Source organism: Parasteatoda tepidariorum, chromosome 6 (assembly GCF_982258835.1).
Source record: "Parasteatoda tepidariorum strain Cologne lab strain chromosome 6, Ptep-v5.0, whole genome shotgun sequence".
Taxonomy (NCBI): domain Eukaryota; kingdom Metazoa; phylum Arthropoda; class Arachnida; order Araneae; family Theridiidae; genus Parasteatoda; species Parasteatoda tepidariorum.
The window spans coordinates 115,778,331-115,796,676 of NC_141760.1; the positions used below are offsets into that span (position 1 = coordinate 115,778,331).

Here is an 18,346-nt window from a genome sequence, read left to right on the forward strand (position 1 = left end):
ACAGGCATGTTCCTTTACTAGGCATAGATTTCCCAGTGAGTGAACAGTGAGTGTTAATATGTTGACACTTTCATTTTTAATTCATGAATATAAAAAAAAGTTAGCATTTTCCAAGTATTTATATGTTATAATTTCAAGAATAGGCTTGTTTTTAAATATTTGTGTGGCTTATAAATTCTTAAAGAGCATTAAAAAATAATCAAAATTAAGTGTTCCTTTATTGGGTGTTCATTCACTGGTAAGAGCTGTTCCTTCACTTGGTCTTCTTACTACTTGTTATTTGAACCTCCAAAACTTTAAAACAATATTATGTAAGTTTTCTCCAATTTTTTTACATAATTTGCAATTAGTAACAAATATGTTGACACTGTCATTCAACTAAAATTACGAATTTTGAAATTAATATGATTTTTTAAAAGGCAAGTGAAGCTTAAGTGGTTATTTTACCCTACTTCGTAATTGATATGAGTTTCAAGCTTTATTTTTTGGTGTTCGAAACCGTTATTTTTTGCTCGTCCCTCAAACATCTAAAAGCTTTATTCATATGCAGGAGAAATCGCATGACTTCAAAACAATTCTACAAGTATTTCTTGAGAAGTATGAAAATTAGCATACAGTCATATTAATAGATTCTATGCAAGATTATCAGGCGGTACTCTATTGTTTTTACTCGGACGAAACCGGTTTGCATTTGTTGACGCTCCTGGGTTAACATTGTAATGCAATATGTTAAAAATAAATACAAATAGAAAGTATATAAAAAATCTCCTGAATAAAAACCCATGACATGTATAATATAAAAGTATTGCGTATAAACACGTGCAAATCATGTCATTATTAAAACACTACAGCGCGTCTCATAATTTGATCTAATTATTATAATATAATAATATAATGTCTGATATAATAAATATTCTATATTTATATAATATATCTTCTAATTTATCCTATCGTCAAATTTGTATTATATATCTTACGTAAGCAAGTGCAAACCGGTTTCAGTCACATAAAAACAATGAAGGTGCATAGTATCACTAATAATTGAGGGACTGCAGAAGAGTTATCATTATTTTGCCTAAACCCTATATATCCGCCAATTGTATCAAAACTTTTTATAATCTTTAATTTCTACTCGTTTCATACTTTTTAAACCTTGATCAAATTTAATATTCTTAGGCTTGGTATTAATAACTTATTCTAAGAAATATTATTTGTCCTCAATTAATAATTCTTACTTTATCTTAAAAATAACTAGCACTCATATTTTATTCTGTAATTAATAAAATTTTGGTTTTTCTGCATAAGAAAAATGTTGTACTTAACACCCATTAGAAAACATTCTTGGTGAAGAATTTCACTATATACCTATTTTTTGGGGCTTTTTTTTAAAGTGATGAATTTAATATCAATTTAAAAAAAATAAAAAATCCATCTCGCGAACCGAAATCTAATATTAAATCTTCATTTCAACGTAAATATAGTCATTTTTCATAAAAGCAAATCTAAATACAATAAACGAATTTCTTTTCAACTGTTTTTATTTTCACCTCGAAAGAATGAAATGAAAAAAGGCGCGAAAGAAAAGTAATATTGTTTCATTTACAAATTTATTTCATATATTTTAAATTACTTTTTTTGCATTTATTGCTGCTTCTGGGGGGGGGGGGGTAACCAGTTCTTTCTTTTCTCTTTTTCATTTAATAAAAGAAAGATTTGATTTTATGCTTTTTAAAATATTCCAGTTATTGAGCCTTACAGCGGTGATTCTGAGCTCAACTCAAAAATTCTGAACATTTGTTGAGTAAAATCATTATTGACGCATTTAAAATCTTTATAAATTTCAATTTTTGATATTTTCACAACATGAAATTCTAAATGAATTACGTAATTTAAATGAATAATTATGTTTACTTTGATCTCTAATTACATTTATTATTCTACCAAAAAAAAATTGACCCAGATTATATCCCCAGCTGCCACACCAGATCAACTTTTTGGAACGTGTGGAAGCTGCTTGGTTTGCTGTACTTCACATCCAAAGTGTCTTTGAATCAATGCCGAGGTGTGTGGCAGCGGTTATCTCCAACAATACTCTGGCTACTGATTTTGGCAGGAACCACACCTCACAGAAATTTAATCATTTGATACTTGGTCAACACGTTATCCACAAAGAAATTCTTTTTGTGATATCTCTTGTCTTTCTTGGTGTTGCAATTTGGATGGCCAGCAGTGTATTTAGAAAAAAACAAATTCTATTTAATTAAAAATTAGTTAAATTAGGTCGAGCTCATTTCGCCGACAATCATCTCCACATCGTCGACACGATCACTTCACCGACAGGTCATGTTTCCAACGCGATCACATCACCGACAGCTAATGCCGCTGTCGCGATTATTTTCGCATGAATTTTCCTTATTAGTTTATTAAGTTTTATAAAAAAAACTAATAAACTAATAAAAAACTAATAATACTAATAAACTAATAATCTTCTCTAAAAAAAAACTATTTTTTTCATGTGCTGTCCTAAATATGCTCTTAATCTTATTTAAAATAAGGTAATCGCTGAGACCTACTGGTAAAGCAAAGTACTGTAAAGAATTCACCAATTTGAATTGGAGTGCATATCAATTTTTATTTCATTTCGCAAAATGCTTCTCAAATTATATCTTAAGGGTTTACCTCAAGTTTCGTTAGTGTTAAGTGTTTTCCTCAAGTTCGTTAAGTGTTTATCTCAAGTTTCATTTAAAAAAAAAAGGTTGCAATTTATTTAAAAAAATATTTTTTAATTGAAAATAATTGTTCTAACGGTAGTGGGGGGTGGCGCCTTTGACAACACTTTATCCCAACTCTTATCTACAGCTATTCTTATATATAATATATATTTTATATAGTCTACCCTATAGGCAGTTTATAACGATAGTCTCTGAAAATACTGCCATTAACAAATTCCTTTTCGCGAGCCCTCGCAAACGTGTTTTTCAAACTTTTAGATGAAGAAAAATGGCTTGTATGCGATGCAACGTAGTAACAAAAAGTTAAGGCTAATATTGGTTTTTATGTTACGTATCTACATCGGTTACAAACGTATCGATATAATTTTTAATTTCATTGAAGTCAATAACTATATGTATGGGGGTTAGTTAATAATTAAGCTATAAATTTCTTTTTTTATAAATATTTTGGTTCGTTAAATTTATAATCTATGCAAAAAATAGAAATGTAAGACTACGTTATGATTGTAGTTTAAAATAGTTTTGATTCCCCTCTCAAATCAATATGATTTTTGTCTCATTATTACCAATTTTGTGACCTGACATAACATAATATAAACAATTGTTTTCAAACAGGGGATTTCGATGGAGAAATTTTGATTAAATATCGTAAAAGTAAAATAACGAAATTATAGGTAGGACTATTAAAAAAATTATCTATATAAGACAGTTAAGCTACAAGCTTTACCCCTGAACTGAATTAGAACAATATTTTTTAAATAAAAATAATTTTTTGTTCCATCAAAAAGTCCTTCACGAAGGAAAATTTCTCCTACTACTTGATCAAGGAGTTCCCTTGTCTTCTGGATTGGGTTCAAAATGACAAGACTACGGTACTGAACATTAGTAGTCGAAAATCCGAGTCGGTTGTTCAACGACGGTGTTAAAATTGAGCTTTTGGCAAAGTAGGTGAAATTGGTCAAACGAACTATACCAGTTAAATAATGTATTAATACGCTTTAAAGTATATGAGGGAACTCTACCTATTTTATTTATATGAACTTCGAATCAAGCCAACGCCATCGTGCAACAAAAATTCACTCGCAAAAAAAAAAAAAAAAAAACTTTTATTGGCCTAATCTCAGTATTTTCCTCTCGAAACAAATCCTAATTATGCGCAAAATAAATATTTTGTTCTATCTTTTAAAAAATAACTCTTTTAACAAAAAATGCACAAACAAGTTTCAACAGAGTTACAGTTTTCTTAATAATAAATTCTTTTCGGAAGAAAATTACGCGAATGAGAAGACGAAAAGTGAAAAAAAAATTATGCAAATGAGTTGATCAATAGTTTATGCAACTTAGGTATCGTTTTCTATAACCTTTATTTTTCAGATAATGTTTTTTTCTGAAACAATGGTCTCTGATACCTTTTAAAAAGAAAAGTTTGTTTTCTCATGAGATCATCCCTTCACTGTGCATGATTTGGGCGATTTCTAGCGCTGCTTGTGCTATTTTCTCTGAATTCGAGGGTGGGCAATCTTCTTCTTCCTTTGTTAACAATAAGGGTCCTAAATAATCGATCACAAGAGCCCCCAGAGGTGCAGTCAACATTATAGAAAGAACACATAAAGATAACACCTGAAAACATATCCTTTTATTCATATAAAAATGTTTCTGTTGGGGATCTGAATATGTAGTTTGTCTACGGTTAGAACTCTCCCCGTCACAAAGTCTGAGACTGTCTGCAGCCATGGAAACAAGAATAGCGCATTTCGGGAAGGGTAGTTTATCTTCACTTTAGGGCTAACACAGTAGATCGAAGAAAAAGATTCCCTTTCTTTTGCCGACCTGAACCAAACAATAACCCCACACCCCTACTTGAAATAGTTATACCTCGTTACCATAGTCACCGCCATGACTCCAGACGAATGGCTAGAAGAGTTCTTACTTTAGACAAACAATAAAAGTACAAAACTGTCTGAGAATACCACAAGTATAGATGAAAAATAAAACTTGCGCAAGACAAAATTCTTGATGGTACCATCAAAGTATTTTGATTTTTTGTTGGTTTCAGTAAGATCCTTGATGGTCCAACCTGTGTTGATGGTCACCATCATACAACAATTTCAATCTAGTTTTGATGGTCCAACAAATTTCCATCATTACAAAATGAAAATGTTGCTTTTGTGTTACGATGGTAAACCATCAAGCAATGTTTGATTTTTTTATGGACCCATATAAACCATCCTATTTTGATGGCAGAGGTTGTTTTACCATTATGATGGTCAACCAACAACTATGTTTTTTATCGTTGGACCAACAGCAACAATCAAATTAAGATGGAACAAGTTACTTTTCTATTATGATGGTTCAACCACCATGCTATGTTTTTTAATTGTTGGACCAACAACAACCATTAAAATAAGATGAGAGATGTTATTTTATCATTATGATGGTAAACCAGCAAGTTATGTTTTTTGTTCCTGGACCAACAGCAACCCTCGAACTAAGATGTCGCATGGTTATTTTGGTAGTCTACCAACAAATTATGGTTATTAATGTTGGACCAACAATAGCCATCATATTATGTTGGACGATGTTATTTAGGATCTACCATCATGTTATGTTTATGCTGTTACGAAATCGCAAACAAGGAGTACCTAGACGGAGCCATTGTACTGATATTTATGGTAAAACCTTGCATTAGTTGGTGCTCAGAGGTGCATAAAAGTGCTCAGAGGCACAAAAATGTCCGGCAAAATTACTATGAGAATGTTCCAAAATAACCGATTTTTTTAAAAATTAATTACACGACTTCGTTTATTTCAGCAGCGAGAGGATTTATGAAACTTTGATTTTCTAATAGTACTTTTAATTTTAAAAAAAGGTGACTTTATTAGATTACGAGAAATAAAATTTGCAACTGTTATGAAATTTTTCCTCAATAAAATAAGTCGGCCAGTTACAAATTACACAACGGAGTTTAATTTTATTGGAATTTAAACTGATGAAAATTGATTTGGATGAAGGTAAAATATTCTTAAAACGTAAATAGCACAATAAAGTAAGTTATTTATCGAAAATTTAAAAAAAATACTATTTAACTATCTTTTACTGTTTTCATTACTGTTTTTATACATCTTATATCCGTCGGTGAACAGCCGATCCAATATTGGACTACTAATGTTCAACTCCCTAGCCTTGTCATTTTCAACCCAGTCCAGAAGACAAGGGAACTCCTTAATCATTATTGATTTTTCTATGGGAACATGGAGGATTTTGCGACTCGACAGACTTAAAGTGCATCAGTCACACGGGAGTCTTCGGCCGGCGGGGATCGAACCCACGAACTCTTCGACATGGGCCTAGTGCCCTAATCACCAGGCTATCCCGGCCTCACCAGTACTGTTTTGGCATAATTTTGTTGGGGAAAAAAATTAGAAGAGAACTAAAATATCTCACGCTTTACTATCTCCAATTGTGATTGGGTGACGGATTGCCTCTTGTATCGAAAGATACCACCGCAATATCCATCATTAATTTTATTTTCGAAAATAAAAGCATGTTTAGAGTTTTCCCTCTCCATGCTTTTGACAGTTGAGTTACTCTTAACACAAATTATAAGCCAGGTTAAAATTTGAATTACCGGAACACGAATTGTGGGGCTTTTCTCTTAATGAATATATCAACTGGAATAGAATTACATTTAGCAAAAAAGAAATATGCGTACCTCTTCACCAAATTTCATCTCTGGATTTTTCCCTTCAAAATATTCTAATGCAACTGAACCAACAGCCGCCTACAAACAACAAAAACGAATGTTTTTATTACAAAAATGCAAACATTCTACTACAGTCGAGCAATATTACGGACACTATTTCAAAAGCATATTTAAGAAACACATTTTTAATGCAGCCAATAAATTGTTTTACTATCTAATGAAATTCCAATAATTTGTAAATGGTTGAGGATAGTCAGCAGAAACGCCTAGGTGATGGCATTGGAGGAAACAGACCTGTATTCAATTGAGAACACAAAGTTCAAAACGATAAGGGGTTTTTTCACACATTTAAATTTGTTCTTGATGTCCAGTCATTACAGAGTAGTGTAATTTGCAATACTACAGAATAAAATTTGCAAAAAAAAACCTGATTTTACTGTGCGCTTTCATTTAAAAGTACAAAAACTACTTAGAAAAGTGCTTGTAACATTTTTAAGATATATGAATCAGATTTTTTTTTTCAATTTCTAATTTTAAATTTTTTGCGCACATGCGCAGTACGAAAGAACGAATTTAAATACTGCACATTTTTTCAAACTTTAAAACAATAATTTTTTAATTCATTTCAAATTTATCCAAAAAGTTAGTTTAATTTGACTGAATATTTTTAAAGGTATAGCAAAAATACACAAGACAAAAAAAAATTCGTCTTCTTCTGCTCTTGGCATGACATCCCTTTTTTGTGCCATAGTCTAACTTCCATTAGTTAGTAATTTAAGATCTTAAATTTCGAGGAAAACATTCGACAGATGTGACCCACAAGCTTATTGTTCTGGCATAGGATGTTCATAAATACTTGTTTTCTTCCATAATTTAGTGTCAGTCTTTCATACCTCTGCAAGCTTTGAACTTTATTAGCAAAGTATGAAAAAACCTTATGAACTAAATATTTCTAAATCTACAAAATAGTCCCCTAGTATTTCTTGTGAAATTTAAAAAGTATTAAATCAAAAATTAAAAGTGTCTCTTCCATGGTGCAAAACATTATAAAAGCCAAACATTATCCAGTGTTACACTATCATGCTACATACATTTTTAACTAAAAAAAAGCTAAATTTATGGATAAAATTAAAGCTGCATTTATTTTAAAAGTAATTTTAAACATGCATTACGACTTGTGTTCTTAAGTTTCATTGCTACTGATAAAATCCGTCAATCTTGTCTGAGTTTTTAGTTTGAAATGCAAACAAAAATTTGAAGAGGATTTTACTGTTTCATCTAAAAGTGGCTTCGAAAATCAATTCCAGGTCATATCTTCCCATAAAATGCGTTAACAAGTTTGAAATGTTCTGAAATATTTTAGGAAATCAAAGTGGATCTCAAGGAAAAGTTCGTTCAATAGAAAATTCCCTTCGCTATTTCGAAGTTATTTTACGAACTAATTTCCAAAATGTTCGTTAAATAGAAGTCCGACTTTGTATCAGGGTTTCCGCTACGGTAGCTTTTTTCGCAAAATGCGAAAAGACCCCTCAAAAATGCTAAAATTCAACAAAGCATTTTCGCATTTTTGCTAAAGGATTTTACTAAATTCCATTTTAAAAAAAAGCTTCCGCGAAAAACCATGACGCTAACATCCATGAAAAAAACTTGATCAAACAAGAAGGAGAAAAAATCTAAATATCTTTCGCAAGAAGAACCATAACGCTAGCGTTCACGAAAAAACCATGTAAAAAATTTGTTAATGATTAATATTGAGGGCCCTGAAAGTGCATTTAACTTTCAAGAAGCATTTGTAAAATGGGCAAACATGAAAGAAAGGAAGATGTTAATTATAAACCAAAATGTTTTGATAAATAATAAATGTGTTTTTTTTGTTATATGTATTCTTTTTGATATTCTTGTACATTAAGCTATTCTTTGTCAGATAACTTACAGTACTTGTTTGATATAAAGTAATTTTATAAGCCTAATGGCATTTTAGCATTTTGCTAAAACTTTTTTTCAGATTTTAGCTTTTTTGCTAATGAATTTTTAGACTCAGCTTAAACCCTGCTTTGTATATATATATATATATATATATATATATATATATATATATATATATATATATATATATATATATATATATATATATATATATATATATATATATATTAAACTTTTCTTGGAAGCCGTCTTTGGAAGGTTGTGCAGCGGGTGTATTGAACTTAATTCTAAACTAAATGGTATATATAATGAGAGCATGCACAGGCATGCACGGAAAAAGAATTATTATTTTTTTTGCGAATGAAATGATCTATGAATGTTATGAAATTTGTTAATTTAGCAATATTTCTTATTTTTTGCCAGAAATATAAAATTTACAACATTCTAAAGATAAAATGTTTTAAAAATATAAAATTATACAAAATGTATGAGCATTTGCTTACATCTTACTACAGAGCCATTGAACAGCGAATCCACATATCGGAGGAATGAAAAATAACTTGTTTCATTATGAAAACACATTCTGTCAATTGTTGATTCACTTATATTGCTCATTTTGAATAACATTGCATCAAAATATTTTATTTAAAAAAAGAAGTGATTTACCTGAACGGTTGCTTTAGAAATCCAGGATGCAGAAATGAATATCTTTTCCTTGAAATTCATTTGAGTGCCGCACAATGCAACGAAAGTGGTGACAATCCGGATTGAAATGCCCAGGAACAAGATCCCCAGACCTAGACCTTTTTAACAACATTATTTTGTATTTAGAAACATTGTTCATTGCTTTTTCCTTTTAGAATACATATGCAAAAGCAATATATAATCTTTTGTCAATCAGGAGCTTAAAAGTTTTATTTTGTTGCGGAAAGACTATAAAGCGTAGCAACTTCAAATTAAGAAATAGTGATGAAAAAAAAATACAGAGGAAAGAATAAGGCTCGTACGCACCTAGATAAAATGAATCGCTGCTATCAATTTTGTTATAAAAAACGGAAAATTTCGTAATATTAAATTCCACTGTCGATATTTCATATCTGCTATCTTCAGATCTACATATATTTACTTAGAGAAAAAATAAAATATTCTGGTGGCAACAAACAATATAATAAAAATCTTAATAATATGACTACCACTTTTTAATTTTTTCCAGGTTGTCTATCAATGGAAAACTATCAAATTTTTTGACTTGGGATGTTCATAATACTCGTGACAATTGATTATTATATTTTCTGCTATTAAACAAATGTTTCGAGTTTCTCAACTATTAAGAAAAGAACTTAAAATACTAATAAAAATAACATCCGAATGGAAAAAATGCGCTAAGCAGCAGAGAAACCAAGAGGAATAAAACAAATGAGACGAAGAAAAATTAGTAAAAATTGAAAAAATATGACAATCAAGGCTGCCGTCATCAGGGGACCAGTCCTCAGGGAGTGCAGGACTGGTACCCCCTGATGACGTCAGTCTTGATTGTCATATTTTTTCAATTTTTACTAATTTTTCTTCGTCTTATTCGAGTTTCTCCACTTAATCATTAATTCTCAATATTTTTGAGATTAGTACAAATTAGGTAACCGGTTTCCTTAAATTGTACTACTTGCAGATTTCCCGAACGCAACTAATTTTCAGGAAATACTGCCACAAATATTATTACAAGAAACAAATTATGCAAGTAGCTGAGCATTTTGTTATTAAATTATTTGGAAAGTTAATGAATTGTCAATGAACTGTTGTCTATAAACTATTAAAATCGTATTTTTGAGGCATTTTGAGAATAAAAAAATTTGTTAATAAAAACATTCAGAGAATCCGGGTGTCGTGCTTATTAATAGGCATTAATCTAAATATTTCTTCGAAGATTGCATAGATGAAATCTTATTCTTTGAAGATAATAGGATTCTCAATGACTTTAAAGTTTAAAAAAAAATACTGATTAATCACAAGAAATAAAACACTGATACGAATTTAGTACATAATTTTAAGTGAACAGTTTTTTAAAATTTTAAAGAGTTTAATATATTGTCTCTTTTGCAACGAAAAAGTCTGCAGTATTTTATAATTAGCCTGATACTTGTTAATCTTCAACCAACATCGGCTTTAGGCTAATTGGAATGAAAAAAATTATCATTCCTTGCTCTATTAGCCTATTTTATTTCTATCAGTAGGCTTAGAGCAGTGAAGACTTATTTTATTTTATAATCGGCGCGTGCATGGACCACACTGCTGACGTAAAATATCCTCAGTGGTAGACAGATCATGGGTTAGAGTCCCCTTGCCGTCAAGCTAACCGAGGGAGGTTTTCATGGCCTTCCTCTTCATGCAACGCTTTAGTTCCTTCAAAAAGTCCTCCACGAAGGCAAATTTCTCCCAATACTTGATCCAGGAGTTCTCTTGTCTTCTGGATTGGGTCTTAAATGACAAGGCTACGGAATTGAACATTAGCAGTTGTAAACCCAAAAAATTGGATCGACTGTTGTACGACGGTTATAAAATCAGTGTCCGGAACATTTTAAATTCGAACTCGAATTATACTAAAAGTATATAGGGTAATTGTTATGAGCCTAAAAATGTCAGGCAGATTAGGAAATATCAAAGACTTTTTTAATTAAATAGGCAGACAAACCCCGGTGATATTTGCTAAAATACTGATAATTCAATGCAGATACTTACCTAAATTTAGTCTGTCTAGTGAGATTTGAATTCCAATCAAAGCAAAAAGAAAAATTTCCAGTATTTTCCACAGCATTCCAATTATACTGATGAGAGAGTTCTGAAAATATATATATTTTTTAAAAAGCATCAGAAAAAAAAACAATGAAAAGTATCACACAAAAATTGCGATTCAATTTGCCATCTCAAAAATTTAAGCATGAGCAAAAGGCAGAAACAAATAATTTGCTAAAAAAAAGCACTTATTCTATCATAATTTTGATAAATAAAAAGACTAGAGGTGAAATGTTTGGCAGTTTAAAAATAATCTTACATAAATATGGTTCCCCCATTATTCTTGATATCATTTTATGTTGAATTAATTAGCTTCTGGTATGATTCTGGGGAGGGGGGGGGGATTTTTCACCAGTGCTATAGTGTTCTATTTAATTAGCTGGTTAAAGTGATCTCAATTGGATTTAGGCAGGCCAGTCTAATACTTGAATATTTTATTGAGAAAACCAATTTTTTGTCGACCACCACAAATTAAAGTTAAAATATTTGATGGTATTCCATCGATGGATCAACATAATCTTGATGGTAAACATCAATAATTGCTTCATAAACCATTATATTTTTGATGGTAATGTTACGGTGGCTTAAAGATACAACTACTACTATTAATTTTAACCAGTGATCGTTTATTTTATGCATATATTGTCGAATTAATTTACATACCTCAACTATTTAAAATACTTAAATTAACAATGCTTTAATCAAATACAAATTTAAATGACAAATTAAACTAATTAAAAGTCTTTGATTAGTAACAAATAAACTGATTGGTATGGAGAGAACTTACCCATACTGATGTTCATAGTGGAAATTGGTGAACCTCAAATGACTCGGTTCTACTCTTTCTACTACTGCTCTCTTTTTGTTTTCTTTTTTTTGGATCTTTTATACTAAACTTTTTGCTCGATAAAACTATTGCTAAATTCTGGAAAGGTCACATAAGAGATCAAACTTGGACTACAGACTTGTGATTAACCCTTTTCGACACGTATTTCTTAACTTTAATCAAGAGTGTTTATTTGTATTTGCTTAAGTTCTATGTACTAATGGAAGTTTCCACAGTATTTTAAATCTAATCAATTATTTTGCAATTTACGATAAATCTATTTTAAATGTTTTATTGTGATTCTGAATTAAGTGACGATAAGCGTCACAGTAACCAACATAAGTAACCATCACTCTAATGTAGAAATTCGGACTGATTTATGACGGTCCAACATAAGAATAGCAACTTGTTTTGATGGTTTGTTCATGTTGAACCATCAAAGTTTCTCAGAAATCAAATGATGGAACGATCATGCACAACCATCATTCCAATGTAGGAATTCAAACTGATATATGATGGGCCAGCATAAAAAAATTGTTTTGATGGTATGTTCCTGAGAACCAACAAGAATTCCCTCTAAACCATCATGGAAATGTATAGTTGGAACCATCACATGGAAGGTTGGTTCATGAGAACCAAACTTCAGTTGATGGTCGTAGTAATAAAGTAGCATTTTCCGTAATGGAATGATGGAAGTTTGTTGGCATATCAAAAACCATGAATGGAAAATGTTGAATGATGGTGACCAACAAGTGATGCTGGACCATCATGAAACCACCAGATGGGACCATCAAGAATTTTGACTCGAATTATGTATCGAGGCATTGCTAGTTGAAATATACAGTCTCCCAGGACTGTCTCAGATGTTGTCTTCCATGTAGGAAACATCCTTGCTGAAAAATGGACTCTTTTTCGAAGGCCAATATGAGTTTCATTTGAATTCCATTTTTTTCCCCTCATCACTAACCATCCGACACATGTTTCCTTTTTTTTGTTGCCTCGTTTATAATGTGGTTAAGATGTGAGAAGAATATATTTGGCATTTTCCATTTGGCGAATTGACATATTTCTGAGCCGTGGTGGCTCATGTTATCTCATGTATACAACCTAGCATAGTAACAAATTCTGAATCACTGTAACTATTTACTGTAGTCTTGTACATATCAAAATAAATACCGCTGACTGGGCCCGTTCTTTGCCTGGGGTGGAGCTGGACTAGGGGTCAAGTCCTGAGCTTTATGGTTAAGGGTTTTGTATAACCTAGGTACATGCTCAGGGCTTGGAGGAAAGAAAAGTCTCCTTGTCGTCGTGGGAGGCTTTCGTAGTTTTCCGTTCCATGTAACGCAAATGCGGATTAGTTCCATCAAAAAGATTTCCAAGAAGGCAAACTTCTCCCGATACTTGATCCAGAAGTTCCCTTGTCTTCTGGATCTGGTTCAAAATGACAAGGCTACGGCATTGAACACGGTACCGTGAACCCAAAAGTTGGGTCAATTGTTCGACGACGGTTATAAAATAAAATAAAATTGACATGTTTTGCCTTGATATTAATTTCCAAACTTGCCTATCTGTCTGAACACTTGTAGCAAGTCCAAATCAAGGTTTTTTTTTCCTTCAACGCTTGATAAATACCTCGAATTGATCTACTTGAAATTGTGGAAATTTTCTGCGAAATAATAAGCTTCTCTGTTTCTGTTTTCACTAAGAATTAGCTTTGTAGGAGTCATCTAAAATAAATTAAAAATCACAACTTAAATGAAAGAATATTTCTAGATAACATCTCGGTTATAATTTAAAAACTTTCCAGTAAATGAATTTTGCTGTGTGCTTAAATGTTTGAGAGAGTTTAAATTTTTCCATATAATTCAATAAAAAAAAAACTTTTTAATTTAACCTTCGATCACTTCTTGCATAAGTTTTGAGTCGGCTTGTTTTTGACAGCTCGTCAGATACACCCAATTCAACAAGAAAATGTTTGTCAAAAAACTTTGCAAAAACTATAGACCCTGTTATATCAAACCCCGTTATAGTGAACATACCCGGATATAGTGAACGAAATGGTCGCTCCTGTGCTTAATGTTATTTTTTGTGGATAGAGTGACCAATGGCGGACCGTATAATCTATTTAAAGAAGGTATAAACAAAAGATGAATGAATTAAAAATGTAAAGTTGTCCAAGAATGAATAATTCAAGATCAACAATAGATCTGTTATAATCGTTCCTGAATTATGATTGGATCAAATTAAGATCTATCTCTCTCCCACCCACGCTCTGAACTAAATTCACATAACAAAGTAACACAATCGATATTTGTTCAAATGAAATTCGATATTACAACTGTTTAAACGCGACGTTTCCAGAAATACTTCATTTTACACAAAGTTTTTACATCAAATTTACCAACATTTTAGGGTTGTCTTTACCATATGGAAAGTACTCTTATTAAGTTTCTCGTGTATTATTTGCTTGTAAAATAATAATGAGCAAATCTTTCTGCTTCGTCGGAAGATTATCTTTAACTCTTCGCGTAGAGGTGAAAACGTTAAAAGGAAAAAGAATTATTATACAGGGAAAATTTTGACGTTTACGGAAAAAAACGTTTACATTTCGATAACTACACTTCATTGATTTTTTTTTTTGCATGAATAATACTCTCACTTCAAGTTTTTTTTTAAATTGCATTGGTATGAGACACTTTATTAACATTTTTAATTTATTAGGAGGAGGGTCAGATGAGATGCATATTACCGGTGCAAACCTGTTTCAGCAGCTCTCTGATAATTAAGATTTTGAATAGTTATGGCTAGGGAGTGTATAATTGTTGAACTCACGAATGAAGTAATGTCTTTTCGCCACCTGAGAGATGCATTGAAAGTGAAAGTCACGCACCCTAGCACTCCAGCACCCGCCACATCTAATCTTTTGCTCAAGAATATGAAATTCAGACCTCCCAGGCATAGGAGAAGAGCTCGCTCATATGAAACCTGATTTTAAAGAAATTACATTATTAAACAAAAATGATGATGAAGTTCTTATACAGTAGTTGGGGTTATAGTCCAATCATTATAGCAATAAAAAAGAGTATTTCCTCAGAAAAATCAATATCCAAGATATTTTTTGCGAAAGCTTTGTCATGTTTTTATTAAATGACACCTTAAAACTCCTCCATTCTCTTCTGTACACTTTCCTTTTTTTTTGTTTGTTTGAGGTAGGAGATTTGAAAATTTGTGGAAGAGATTATAATTTTCTTTAGATGGACAATTGAGGCATTGCTTCAAATGTGTATCTTTTCCAGCTGAATGGAATGAAGCAATCGAACGAATAGTTTAGAAGTTATAAGGGCCTCCCTCGATTCAAATGGAAAAATAAATTGGTAACAATGTCTCACTTGTTTGTCTAGAAAAAATTCAATTCTCCAACTTGAATCACCTCCTAATCTTTAAAAAGAGAGGGGGGCGTACAGTAGTTTTCAGATAACATGGCAAAGTTCTGGTGAAAAAAATATCTTGGATATTAATTTTTCTAAAGAAAGAAAAAAAATCATTCCTTAAGAATCACCTTAGATGATGTTATCCACCCCATCAGCAGACCAAACGCTCCACCCAACAATACTCCGATCAATGGTTCAAGAGCTCTCTTCAGCAAGAACATACTGGTCATTTCTAAAATCATATTTTGCATCATTCAAACACACACTCTACAAAAAATCCAGTTCACAAAAGATTGCAATAATCAAAAATAAGTAATATAAAAAAGAAGAAAAAAATTCCTTCTTAGGTCAACAATTTTGTTTTATTAAATAATTTTTTCTCCCCATATGAATGAATTAATAGTTGAACATCAAGTGTTAAAAGAAATGTATTTGAATAAAAAGTATTTTACTATCGTCATATGCTGAGCTGGATTACCCATCAGGGGCCCCCTTTAAAAAATATTTTTGAAAATAAATTTTAAAAAAATGAAGAAAAACAATGATTTTAAAAAAAAATCAATTTCAAATATATATATTAATAAAATACGATAATTTTTTTTAGTTCTAATTTAACAAAATAAATTATTTTAAACATGCTTTCTTAAATGAGAAGATATATAAATACCTTTACAAGGGGTGATCAAATGAAAAGGTACGAAACGACGTAAAAACGTAACAATTAAATATTTGCATATTCCGCTATGGGAGAACGTAGCGAGACATCTCGGGATGCGATTGGAGTCTCTGAGTGGGATCGGAGCATGCGCGGGTGCCCACATGAGCAGGAGAGAGCATAGGCTCTTATCAAAAGCGGCTTCCAAATGATGCGGCACCGGATGGCGTTCGCGTTGCAAAATTCGACGATTGAGGGGCTGCGAGGTGTTATCCGATTTCCTCGAGCACAGAAAAACCATTACCTCCAATGTGTACTGTGAGACACTCTGACGCCTACGCAGGTCCATCAAGAACAAAAGACCGGGGCTGCTCACGAAGGGTGTGGTTCTGCTCCACGATAACGCGCGTCCACACGTCTCCAGACTCACACATATGGAACTGGCCAAGTTCAAGTGGGAGACGTTGGACCATCCGCCCTACAATCCGGACTAGTCGCCCTGCAATTTCCATGTGTTTGGTCCACTGAAGAAACACCTGAAAGGGAAGCTCTTCAACTCGGACGACATACTCAAGGACGCTGTGAAGGACTGGGTCTCGTCAAGACCCCAGGAATTCTGGGAACAAGGAATCCTGCGGCTTGTTCATCAGTGGGATCGCTGTGCACAGGCCTATGGTGTATATTTTGAATAAAGTCTACATTTGTACCCACCGTGTCGTTTCGCACCTTTTCATTTGATCACCCCTTGTATATTTGAAGAAATAATCTAAGCATGCCGGTCATAAGCTGAGAATAATTTGGGTGTAGCTAATTACCTTTAATAGTAAACTTCGACACCTTTTTTCTAATTGTAATAACAATTTGTTTTTCAGTCAGCCACGTTTTAACGGTCAGAGTAACATGCTTATTGCTGTAGAAAAAATAATATTTTATTTTTTACGTAAGCTTAAGAAAAAATTTTTTGAAATTGCCTTGAGAAGTTAAAATGCTTATCGAGAGGAAAAATCCCGCCAGGGCAACAGTGTTGTCAAGAGAAACAGCGGCCAGCATCAGAGTAGATATTCCTTTTTCTGTACCAAATCGCTTTTCGTCTAAATCAATCATCCCGGGCACCAATACTGCTGCAGATACAGCACATATGATGAACCTACAATTGAAGATTTCATTTATAATCGTCAGAAATAAAATTTACAGAAATTTCCTACTAATTATTACACTTTCTAAACAGATTTCAGTTACCCTCTTGTCTTTTTTTTCCTCGAAGATTATGTACTTTCACTTTCGATATTTCATTCTCGTATCGGCAGTTGACAAATTGTTTCAGAGGTGTGTAATTTTGATATCATGTAACGATGCAAATGTGGATAGCCACTCTCCATCAACCTATAGATATTTTCGCGGTAGACAAGGCATCGAGATGAATCCATCTACAGTATCCGGGACAGCGTTGAACCCCTGTCCAGGAGGTCGAGAATTGAAGGTTCTCTGGTTCAGGTCAAAATTACGATCGTGTGTGTGTGTATTCATGGCCATAGATGGCGCCACTGAAAAACCTCCCTCTTCCTTAAATTTGCTTGGTTTCACCACGCAGGGTTGTTTATTGGTTAGTCCCGGCAAGTAGCATGGGAAACAATAACAACATGTTCAGTAAAATGAAACATAACCCAACTTACGAGGTTTGTAGCAGAATGATATGCTAATCGAACATTTGAGATCATTCATCACGTGATTTATTATAGTACAAATGATCGCCGATAGGAGAGTTTGTCCATGAATCCATAATAAAGGGGATGGTGTGCTTCAGCAGAGGAGCCCCCCCCCCACTCATATAGAACATCTAATGACACCTAAAGGAATGAATTGATGATTTTTTTTGTCTTATTTTTAATTTCCCGAGAGTATAATTTCAGTGTATTTTCTTCATACCATTCAACCCTGGGGGTGTCATACTGTTTTATAATGTGTCTACCACAACAAAAATTCAATTCCAGTGCATTGGTATATAAGACATGTTAACTTTTCATAGATGAATAGTACCTTTTCATAGATGAATGTTGACATTGTCAATATGACTAACCACACATTGGTGACCCGGACGTGATGTAAACACGCCTACCGCGACAGAAACTCCCACTTCGATTTGAACACGCCTACTTCGATGGATTGTCCACATTTAACAGTTGACTTGCTACTTGTGACAGCGACATTATTCACCTCCTCGCGCTGTTGCTACTCAGTCTCGATCACACACAACGTCGGCTTGCATACACTCGACTGCTAATGGCA

The 18,346-nt window shown here is 32.6% G+C and overlaps 1 protein-coding gene across 1 annotated transcript in view; it reads right to left on the minus strand.

Moving 5' to 3' along the window:
• Positions 1–4,077: 4,077 nt before the first annotated feature.
• The window catches only part of LOC107454503 (sodium/hydrogen exchanger 9B1), a 31,814-nt gene continuing 17,545 nt past the window's right edge, over positions 4,078–18,346 (minus strand). The window contains exons 5-11 of the mRNA XM_043053252.3: positions 17,032–17,207; positions 15,534–15,637; positions 14,807–14,959; positions 11,095–11,194; positions 9,028–9,164; positions 6,445–6,513; positions 4,078–4,352 (exon numbers count right to left, since the gene is read on the minus strand). Of these exons, the coding sequence (XP_042909186.2) occupies positions 4,167–4,352; positions 6,445–6,513; positions 9,028–9,164; positions 11,095–11,194; positions 14,807–14,959; positions 15,534–15,637; positions 17,032–17,207 (925 nt within the window). The 3' untranslated portion in view covers positions 4,078–4,166. The remainder of the gene's footprint in view (positions 4,353–6,444; positions 6,514–9,027; positions 9,165–11,094; positions 11,195–14,806; positions 14,960–15,533; positions 15,638–17,031; positions 17,208–18,346) is intronic.